This window comes from Myotis nattereri, assembly GCF_964212035.1.
Source record: "Myotis nattereri genome assembly, chromosome: 18".
Classification (NCBI taxonomy): domain Eukaryota; kingdom Metazoa; phylum Chordata; class Mammalia; order Chiroptera; family Vespertilionidae; genus Myotis; species Myotis nattereri.
In genome coordinates, this window is record NC_138093.1 from 14,206,848 (window position 1) to 14,217,046 (window position 10,199).

At 52.6% G+C, this 10,199-nt stretch overlaps 1 protein-coding gene across 1 annotated transcript in view; it reads left to right on the forward strand.

The window, feature by feature from the left end:
- Positions 1-10,199, forward strand: part of INTS3 (integrator complex subunit 3) — a gene marked incomplete at its 5' end in the record, with an annotated part of 37,860 nt that overhangs the window by 22,921 nt on the left and 4,740 nt on the right. The window contains 13 exons of the mRNA XM_081111866.1: positions 364-555; positions 1,464-1,551; positions 2,099-2,178; positions 3,022-3,113; positions 3,458-3,564; positions 4,481-4,600; positions 4,939-5,068; positions 5,529-5,583; positions 5,827-5,930; positions 6,405-6,449; positions 6,630-6,749; positions 8,501-8,654; positions 9,670-9,738. Of these exons, the coding sequence (XP_080967992.1) occupies positions 364-555; positions 1,464-1,551; positions 2,099-2,178; positions 3,022-3,113; positions 3,458-3,564; positions 4,481-4,600; positions 4,939-5,068; positions 5,529-5,583; positions 5,827-5,930; positions 6,405-6,449; positions 6,630-6,749; positions 8,501-8,654; positions 9,670-9,738 (1,356 nt within the window). The remainder of the gene's footprint in view (positions 1-363; positions 556-1,463; positions 1,552-2,098; positions 2,179-3,021; positions 3,114-3,457; positions 3,565-4,480; positions 4,601-4,938; positions 5,069-5,528; positions 5,584-5,826; positions 5,931-6,404; positions 6,450-6,629; positions 6,750-8,500; positions 8,655-9,669; positions 9,739-10,199) is intronic.

Here is a 10,199-nt window from a genome sequence, read left to right on the forward strand (position 1 = left end):
TGCTTGCTGTTCACAAGTAACTCAAGAAAATAAAAGATTGTACTTATGGGGGGAAAAAAAGGTTATGCTATGACTGCAGAATCAGGAACCAGTACAGGAGGAGGAGCCAAAATCGGGCGGCAGTTGCAGGTAATGTGACATCAGGTCAGTGGCAAGAACGAATGCTCCACTGGTCTGTGACTTTCAGCATTTTTTTTTTTTTTTAATCAAGGAGGGGAGACTTGAGAGACAGTATTAGTTGATTAATAAATTGTGGGAAGAAATTGAGGTCTGGCTCCAGCCTAGAGTTGAATGGTGCTCATTTTCCTCTGCCCAGAGACCTCACCTTCCCTTCCACCTTTCTTTTCCAATGTCTTCCACCAGGTGCGGTTTGGTCAACAAAAGCGATACCAGGATTGGTTCCAGCGCCAGTACCTGTCAACCCCCGACAGTCAGTCTCTGCGCTGTGACCTCATTCGCTACATCTGTGGGGTTGTCCACCCTTCTAATGAAGTGCTGAGTTCAGACATCCTGCCCCGATGGGCCATCATTGGTTGGCTGCTGACAACATGCACGGTGAGAGGCTGGACCATGGAGGCTGTTGGGTGGCAAAGAGTCCCCCCTCCCTCACGTTCCCCAAATATCCATGCTTCTTCCTGACTCTCCGAGCCCCCTGACCCCTAAGGACCCTTGTTTACTCTCATGAATGTCTGTCTTTGCACTTCATGTCTCGAGAAATTTACTTGCACTCATTATTTCCCATCTGGGCTTGGGGTTAAACAGGTTCACCTATGCCTCTAGTGCCAGTCCCCAAGCCTGGGCTTCTAGGCATTCCTTCTTCCAGAAACCACGGGTGACTGTTCTTGCTCAGATCCAGAGCTGTGATCCTCACACACTCACTTCCATGCCTTTGGCATCGGCTTTGGATACTTCTCTTCTCCAAAAGTAGTGAATTCACAATGGAGCCATCTCCTCCCCAGCATTTCCCTCCCATGCCAAGGGTGGGAAACCCTCTGCTCCCTGGCGTCTAGTTGCCCTCTGACCTCTTCTCACAGGTCTCCTGCCCCCCCATCTGACTGTATCCTTGGAATGTGCTGATTCAGATATAACAGCAGGCTATTCCTAGGGTCTTTCCCTTAGGAATGTGCCTGGTGCATCCAGCAAGGGCTCAGACTCGTGCTGTCTCAGCTCACGAGTGACCAGGGACTCCCAGCCCAGGTGTCTTCCCTTATGGGGTCAGGGGTGTGCTTCTGGATATGTGAGACCCCACGCTGAACTTCAGCCCTGGTTGGTGAGACCGTAAGGGACTCACACTCATATACAGACTTGGTGTCCCTCACCCCCGTGGGGGTTCCATTCTGTCTCACTAGGAACTGAATTTTCCTCGATGGGTCAGTATTGTGAGCCCTGGAATCTGTCTTGGCTCCTAAAGGGAAGGGAGCTGGTTGATGAAACTAGCCCTCCTTTTCCCCTCTCTCCTCTAGTCAAATGTCGCTGCCTCTAACGCCAAGCTGGCTTTGTTTTACGACTGGCTGTTCTTCAGCCCAGACAAGGACAGCATTATGAACATAGGTATGTGAATGAGACCCCGCAGCCTCACTCTCCCCACCACCACCCCCCGGGCCCCCGGCCTCAGTGACAGCAGTCATCAGTCAGGGCGAGTGGCGTGAGGCAGCTTATCTGGGAGCAGTTCCGTTGTTTCTCATCAGTGCTCCCTTGACCTAGAAGAGAAGTTGCTTTGATGAGGCCAAGCAGTACTCCACCCTCTTTTCCCTGTAGCCTGATGCTTAGACTTGCGGGGGGGGGGGGGGGGGGCGGAGTAGGGGGACGGGGGGGGGGGGGGGAGTAGGGGGACGGGGAGGGGGATCTCTGCAGAGGAAAGGGCTGCACCACATCCCGCTTTCCCTCTCCTGCTACCTCCTCCCTCCAAGCTGAGTACTGGGGACAAGACGGGAGATGAGGTCTGCCCACTGTTTGGGGGGGTGTGTGCCTTTGGACCTGCTCAGTGGGACTAGGGGGCAGGGATAGCTCTGGAACCATTCATATATATTGATCATTCGGTTTATGGAGCTAAGAACAGACCCTCTGATATGGGTCCCTTTAACTCCACGCTCTCCAGAGCCAGCCATCCTGGTCATGCACCACTCCATGAAGCCCCACCCCGCCATCACTGCCACACTCCTGGACTTCATGTGCCGTGTAAGTGCCGTTGCCTCTTTTCTCCTCTTGCCGGGCTGAGCCGCTAAGTGTGTGTCCCCTCCAACCTTCTAGGTCAGTGAGTAGGTCCTCCCAGTGCCCCTTGCCTGGGGGAGCAGAAGTGGTGGTAGGTCCCATCCCCCGAGTTAATGAATTCCTGCCGTCTTCAGTTGGGTCTTCCCACGTTTCCATGAGGTTTCCCATCCTCAGGGATGATGACTTAACATAGACTCTAGTCTCCTGGAGGAGCAGCCGGTCCAGTAAAGTTCCCACTTTGGGAGCCTGGAGCAGTCAGGAGCACCCAGCCCTTTCCGCAGCCACACTCTCGTGGCCCAGTCAGAACCAGCCCTGTGCTCTGCAACTGGAACAATACAGAGACTAGCAGGGTCCTGCGCAAGGATGACAGGGAAATTCCTGAAACAGTCCTTTTTTTTTAATTTAAAAACTAATGTATTTCTAAAAATTGATTTGAGAGAGAGAGAGAGAAATGAAACATCTGTGAGAGGGAATCATTGATCGACTGCCTCCTGCACGCCCCCCACTGGGGATTGAGCCAGCAACCCGGGCATGTGCCCTGACTGGGAATCGAACTTTGACCTCCTGGTTCATGAATCAATGCTCCACCACTGAGCCACACCAGCTGGGCTCCATATCTATTTTATTTTATTTTATTTTATTTATTTTATTTTATTATTTTATTTTATTTTATTTTATTTATTTTATTTTATTATTTTATTTATTTTATTTTATTTTTTTTATTTTATTTTATTTATTTTATTTTATTTTATTTTATTTTAAAGCAGCCTTTTAGATCCCGTGCTCATGCTCTCCCTTCTTCCCTTCCAGATCATTCCCAACTTCTACCCACCACTGGAGGGCCACGTGCGGCAGGGTGTCTTCTCCTCCCTCAACCACATTGTGGAGAAGCGGGTCTTGGCGTAAGGACTTTCTGTCTGGGGAGAGGGAGGTTGTTTTCCCGTTTTCACCAGGTCAGGCACATGCAGATATTGCCATACGACTGTGGACCCTTTTCCTTGAGAGGTACAGGGAGCACTGGCTCCACCTCAGAAGGCTCTGCCTGTGTTCTCTTGACTCTCAGAGAAATGTCTCTCCTGCCGTCACAAGACAAAGGGCTTCAGATGCGTCCCTGTCCCCTGGGGACCCTCCCAGGACCTGACCGTAGCCCAGTTACACTGGTCGGGCTTAGACCTACCCCTGTGCCTCCGTGTCAAGTTAGGAGGGAGGAGCCCTGATGTTGATCTTCATTCATGGTCCCTGTTAGGCACTTGGCTCCTTTGTTTGACAACCCTAAATTGGACAAGGAGCTGCGGGCCATGCTGAGGGAGAAGTTTCCTGAGTTCTGCAGTTCACCCAGCCCCCCTGTGGAAGGTATGGACCCTCCCATGTCGTCACCTGCTTCGGAAGAGGGATGGGGACATTCAGGGTGCTCAGACGAGAGCCCCTGTTTAGGGGTCACACCTGTGCAGCGCTCTACCTCCGTCATTGTCCATTCATTTTCCCTTCCCTACCTCTCTTCTGATTCCTTTTCATGTCTTCCTAGGTTCTCCCTCTCCGTCTAATTTAAAAAAATCTTTTCACTGATCTTTAGAGAGAGAGGGAGAGAAATGTCAATTTGTTGTTCCACTTATATATGCATTCATTGGTTGATTCTTGTGTGTGTCCTGACCGGGGTTTGAACCCACAACCTTGGCGTATTGGGACAGTTCTCTAACCAGCGGAGCTGCCGGGCCAGGGTCTTTCCATCTAATTTATCTCACTTGCGCTAATCTCTCGTGCTCTCTTAACTATTTTTCCTCTTATTAACCTGTCTTCAGCAGGTAGAGATGTTCATGGGATGTGTTTACCTTGCTTTAACTTTGTCCACCTTTTTCCTTTTCAGGCCAGGGCCCTGGCCTTGGTGAAAGGTTGTCATGTTGGGTCTCAAGTCTTGCTCCCAATTTCAGACACACAAACACTTTTTGTTTAGGAGGAGGAGTTAAGCCAAGCAAAACTTCCCAAGTTGGCTTTAAATTAAAGAGTGCTTAAGACTGTCCTTGGTCTTATCTACTCGCTGATCCTGAGCTGAGCATAGAGGAGTCGTGGCCTGTGCTGTTTTATTCCTGGCAGATCCCCGTGCAAGTCCTGGAGGGTTGGGAGAATAGGACCTTTATCCTTCAGGGTTCATATTCCACTTAGGTCGTGAAATCCTTATTCTCTCACTTGCCCTTCAGTCTCCTCTTTTCTAAGCGAGGTACGTGTTAGAGGACACAGGGGGCCATCGAATGCCTTGTCTTTCTTTCCCAAGTCAAAATTGAGGAGCCAGTTTCCATGGAGATGGACAACCACATGTCAGACAAGGATGAGAGTTGCTATGACAATGCAGAAGCAGCCTTCAGTGATGACGAGGAGGATCTGAACAGCAAAGGTGAGGCCAGCAGCTCGGGCAGCTCCGGGTGTGCCAGCTCCATTGGTAGGAGAAGCCTGTGCGCGGTTTCTCTGTCGCCTTTGCCTGTTAACGGGCACTGGCTGAGACTCCGGGTGCAGAGCCCTGCACTTGGCCCTGAAGCAGGAGGGGAAAGGAGAAGTGGTCCCTGGCCTTGTTTGCTCCTCAGGGCTCGGGTGTGCACACATTCAGGGAAATGCTCAGGCCACTCACACCGTGCTGAGTGCACGAGAGGGGGACAGAGTATTGGGGGGGGGGGGGGCTGTCTCCGTTGCTGGTATCTGGGCAAAGTGACTTCCTTCCCAAATCACTCCCTTCAGGAAAGAAGAGAGAGTTTCGCTTCCACCCCATCAAAGAGACAGTTGTGGAGGAGCCAGTTGACATCACCCCTTACCTTGACCAGTTGGATGAGTCCCTAAGGGACAAGGTGCTCCAGCTACAGAAAGGCAGGTAGGTGCACCCGCTGCTCTCAGCCCCCGGACATCCAGCCCGGGCTCTCTTCCTGGTGCTTAGTGGGTGGCAGGATGGGGGGGTTGGGGGGGACGTGGTAGGTGTATGGAGAGGTAGTTGAAGTTGCATAAGGGATGCCTTCTGCAGTTTATGTTGGCGTGTAGGGACTGGGTGTGGCAGCCTCATTTCCCGGCATCCCGGGTTCTCACTCCGTCTGTTCTCACTCCGTCTGTTCTGAGGCTTTGAATTTCGAAGCAGGATTGTGGGGATTTCACTTCAGAATGGGCCTCTGCGCAGAGAGCAGCAAATTCTACCCCGATCCTCCCACACAAGCACAGGGTCACACAGAGCTCCTTTGTCTTGTCTTGTCTCTGTGCGGGCGAGCGTGCGTGCTGGGGGGTGTGTCCTGCCCTCCGCTATCGCTTACGTCCCTGAGCTTTCTTCTCGCTCTGCACTGCAGCGATACCGAGGCCCAGTGTGAGGTCATGCAGGAAATTGTGGACCAGGTCCTGGAGGTAAGAAACCCATTGCCTGAGGGAGGAAGCAGCCCAGCCTGCCCAGCTTCAGGCGCCCTCCTCCTCCCCCCCCCCCCCCCCCGCCCCCAGCAGCTGACTCCCTCCTGCCCTGCCCAGTGGGTCCCCTTTTCTCGGGGGAGAGGCTGGTTAATCCAGGCTGGAGGTGGAAGCTGATGAGTCTAGGTAGTGGGGGCAGTAGGCTCGGGTCTGACAGTGATTTCCCCTCCCCTGTCTCACCACCAGGAGGACTTTGACTCAGAGCAGCTGTCTGTCCTTGCGTCCTGCCTACAGGAGCTCTTCAAGGCCCACTTCCGAGGGGAGGTGCTGCCCGAGGAGGTTACGGAGGAGTAAGGCTCATCTTTCTGACTTTTAGGAGCCAGAACTGTGCTCCAAGAGGCACCTTGCTGAGGGCTTGAGAAAAACCATCTGTTCTGATTCACGTGTACTGACTCATTTAAACTAGGATTCCTTTTTCCCTGCTGAAGGCCAAGCGTGCTGGGGCGGTGGACTAGCCCACCCTGTTGCCCTGCCCGGCTGCTGTACCCAGCAGCCCCCTCCTTGCTACTTGAGGTGGGACCGGACCTTGCCTGGATCCTCCCTGAAGGGCGGGATCTCACTTTCAGTGACGATGACCACCCAGATGTGGTCCCATGTGAGGAACCTGTTTTCTCTGTGACCGAGCCTCTGGAGCAGCAGGACACTGACTTTAGTTAGGAAAGGAGGAGGCTGGCCTCTTGCCTCAAGCTGGTCCTCCACAAAATCTGCCTGCAGCCCACCCTCTCCTCTTACATGGACTCTCACACATCACCTTCCTCTCGTAGGTCCCTGGAGGAATCTGTGGGGAAGCCCCTCTACCTAATATTTAGGTAAGCATCCAGCGGTAGGAGACACTGCCCTGCCCTCCACCCTCCCTAGAGCGCACGAATGCTTCTGTCCCGGGGTAAGGGGACCCCTTTCCAGGACGGAAGGGTCTTCAGTGGGGCAAGCAGACATGCCTCCCCAGGAGCCTGGGTGAAGCTCCGCTCCTCCCTCCCGTCTCCCTCCAGGAACCTGTGCCAGATGCAGGAAGACAACAGCAGCTTCTCTCTGCTTCTGGACCTTCTCTCCGAGCTGTACCAGAGGCAGCCCAAGATCGGCTACCACCTGCTCTACTACCTGAGGGCCAGGTGGGCGTGGGCCCCACATTTAAGCAGGGGCCAGGGAGCACCCTGGAGCGCCTCTCTCCTACCACGCGCGGACTCCCACCTGTCTGTCATCGCCAGGGCCTTCCATGAGCGCTCTCTCTCTTTTATTTTTTAAATAACAGCTTTAAAGTGTACAATTCAGTAGTTGTTAGTAGAGTCACAAAGTTGTACAACTATTACTACTGTCCAATCAGAACATGTTTATCAGCCTGAGAAGAAACCCGCACCCTTTGGCAGCCACTTTCCCTTCCTCCCTTTACCCAGCCCTGTCACCACTGGTTTGTTTTCCGTCTGTAGCATTATTTATTCTGGATATTTCATATACCAGCAAATGGAATCACAGTGTGTGACTTCCGTGCCTGGCTTTTGTCACTTAGCGTGCTGTTCTCGAGGTCTGTCCCCATCCCCATTGCAGCGTGCATCAGCACTTCCTTCCTTTTCCGTGAGTGAATAATGCTCCACGTTTTGTAATATCCATTCGCTCAGTGATGGGCATTGCAGTTGTTTCTACTTTTCCTTTGTGAACATTCATGTGCAGATTTGTGGGTGAGCATATGGTTTTGGCTTTCCTGGGTATACACCTAGGAATGGGTCAGATGGTAACTCTATTTTTAAGTTTCTGAGGAAGTGCCAAACTGTTTTTCCAAAGTGACTGCAACCATTTTACATTCCCCCAGCGATGTGTGAGAGTCTAAATTTTCTACATGTTCCCCCAACACTTCTTACTGTTTGGCTTTTTGATTATGGCCATTGTAATGGGTGTGAAGTGGTATCTCACTGTGGTTTTTTTGTTTACTTGCTTGTTTGTTTTTTATTGATTTTTTTTTAGAGAGAGAGGAAGGGAGAAGAATAGAGAGATAGAAGGCATCGAAGAGAGGGAAACATTATTGATTGGCTGCCTCCTGCACGCCCTCTTGTGGGGACCGAGCCCGCAACCTGGCCATGTGCCCTGACCAGGAATTTAAGGGCAATTTCTTGGTTCCTGGGTCGACACTTAACCGCTGAGCTACACCAGCTGTCCAAATTCATTCCTCTTTTTTAATTGGGCTATTTGTCCTCTTACTGTTGATTTTTAAGAGTTCTTTATATATCCTGGATGCAAGTTCCTTATCAAATGTATGGTTTGCATATATTTTCTCCCATTCTGTGGGTTATCTTTTCACTTTCTTTTTTTTTTTTTTTCCCCATAATTTTTTCATCTTTTCACTTTCTTTATGGCATCCTTTGAAACACAAAAGTTTTACATTTCGATGAGTCCAGTTTACTTTTTTTGGTCACTTGTGCTTTTGATGTCATGACGATGTAAGCTTCTGTATTTTCTAAGAAGTATACATTTAGTTTTTACAGTTAGGCCTGTAATCCATTCTGAGTTAAGGTCTGTGTGTGTTGTGAGGTAGGAGTCATTGTCCTCATTGCTCAGAGCCCAGAGAGCAGGAAGGAAGGTTTCTTAGCTTGACCCGGGCCCCCTCTCCCCTGTTCTTGCCTGTCCCCGTTTAAGTAGCTGATTCGCTGTGGTCCGAGCCCTGGTAGAGACTGGGAAAGGCGGGGAGAAGGAGCAGCGGCTCCTGGTTCCCATCAGTCATCCAACCCTTGGGGAGGCGGGGGAGAGCCGTGAACTAGATCAGACCCAGGCACCTGGGTAGCAGAGGGGTTTCAGTGGCAGCCACCTCGGGGGATGCCTGAGGTTGGCCGTTGGGGCCAGGCTGCTGGCTTAGGCTCCACTGGTCCTGCAGCAAAGCCGCCGCAGGGAAGATGAACCTGTACGAGTCATTTGCCCAGGCCACCCAGCTGGGTGACCTGCACACCTGCTTAATGATGGACATGAAGGCCTGCCAGGAGGATGACGTGCGACTGCTGTGCCACCTCACACCCTCCATCTACACAGAGGTCAGTGCCTCCACCCGTGTCCATGGGGTGGGGTAGCAGCATCCCCTGTCTCATTGCACACAACCCTGACGCTCCTTACCCACCCCACTGGCCTTGGTGAGCCATTTCTCCCCACACCACAGCTGTCCTCTCCGTCCCCATCTTTATTAAAGATTTAAAAAGGTCTCAAAGCTCCTGAGTTTCTAAGTGAGTTGGGATCGGGGCCTGTGTACTTGGCTTCATGGCTTGGCCCCACCTTCTGCACCCAGGACGGGCCCCCCCTAGATCCACGTTCACAGACTTCAGCCCTCTTGCCAGCAGATGGCTCACCCTCGGAGGCTTTCTAATGGTTCCCAAAGACCAGGGCCTCTGGTGGAGGCTCAGCTTTCATTTCCCGGCCCACGCGCAGTCTTCCCTGGAACTGGAACACAGGAGGTGTCAGCTCTTCCTCCTTTGGTGAAAGTTCGCAGGAACTGGGAAGTCGGGGCCCAGGGTGTGGGCATGACAGGAGGAACTGTGATCTCAGCCAGAACTGGAGCGGGGCGGGGCGGGGGGGTGCAGATGCGCAGCAGATGGGAGTTTCCTTCTCTGCTCCCTGACTGGTGAACTGGTTTCTCCAGAAGGGGTCCTGCCCACCCCCGACACCCTGAACACTCCCTGAACACCCACACACTCTCTACACCTTCTCTTCTTTGGCTCAGGATCAGAATAGATTGGATTTCTTTGCTGCCAGAGATGCAAATGCATATTTTGTCACCACACAGAACGAACCGTCGTGTCCAATCCGTTCTGCTCTGGCTTTGTCCCTGCATAGTTCCCATTCCTTCCCTCGTGCGCACGCACACACTGCCACACACACAGCACAGCCCGGCTCTCGGGGGTTAGGTTCCCAGCTTCATAGCTGTTGGGTCTTTGTTTAGGGTTTTCTATTAGGACCCTGTGTCCGGCTCACCCAGCCCCCCCACCATGTGCCAAGGCAGGGGAGTGGGGTGCGCCCTGGACTCCTGCCCTAGGGCCCCTTTTTCTCTCTCTCCAGTTTCCAGATGAGACCTTGCGGAGTGGGGAGCTACTGAACATGATCGTGGCCGTCATTGACTCTGCACAGGTGAGCGAGTTGTCATACCAAGAGTGTGGGAGGCAGGACTGGAAATTGGGGCTCTGCCTCCCCACCGACCCGCAGACAGCGTCCGGCTGCTCCTGGCTGCCCTGTGTGCACCCCAGGGGTTCCCCTTCTCCATATTCTTTGCGCACTTCTGCTCCACAGGGAAAGCGAAGGGATTGGTTTTTGCTCTCAACCAGCCTTCCACGTACCTGACTCGGGATGGAGTGGTCACACCGTTTCTGTTTGACCTTTGCACCAGGCATACGTCCCCAAGAGGCTTTCGCTTTGCTTATGTCCATTCGCAGGCTGAACTGGGGCCCCATTTGTTCCTCCTCTCCATCCATAAAGGAGGGAGTTTAATACTCCAGATCCTTCCTCTTTGCTTTCCCCACACCTGTAATCCAGAGCTGGGTCTCCCATGGCCCTTCCCTCCTCGGTGCCAGCTGGGATGGGCCGAGGCCCTG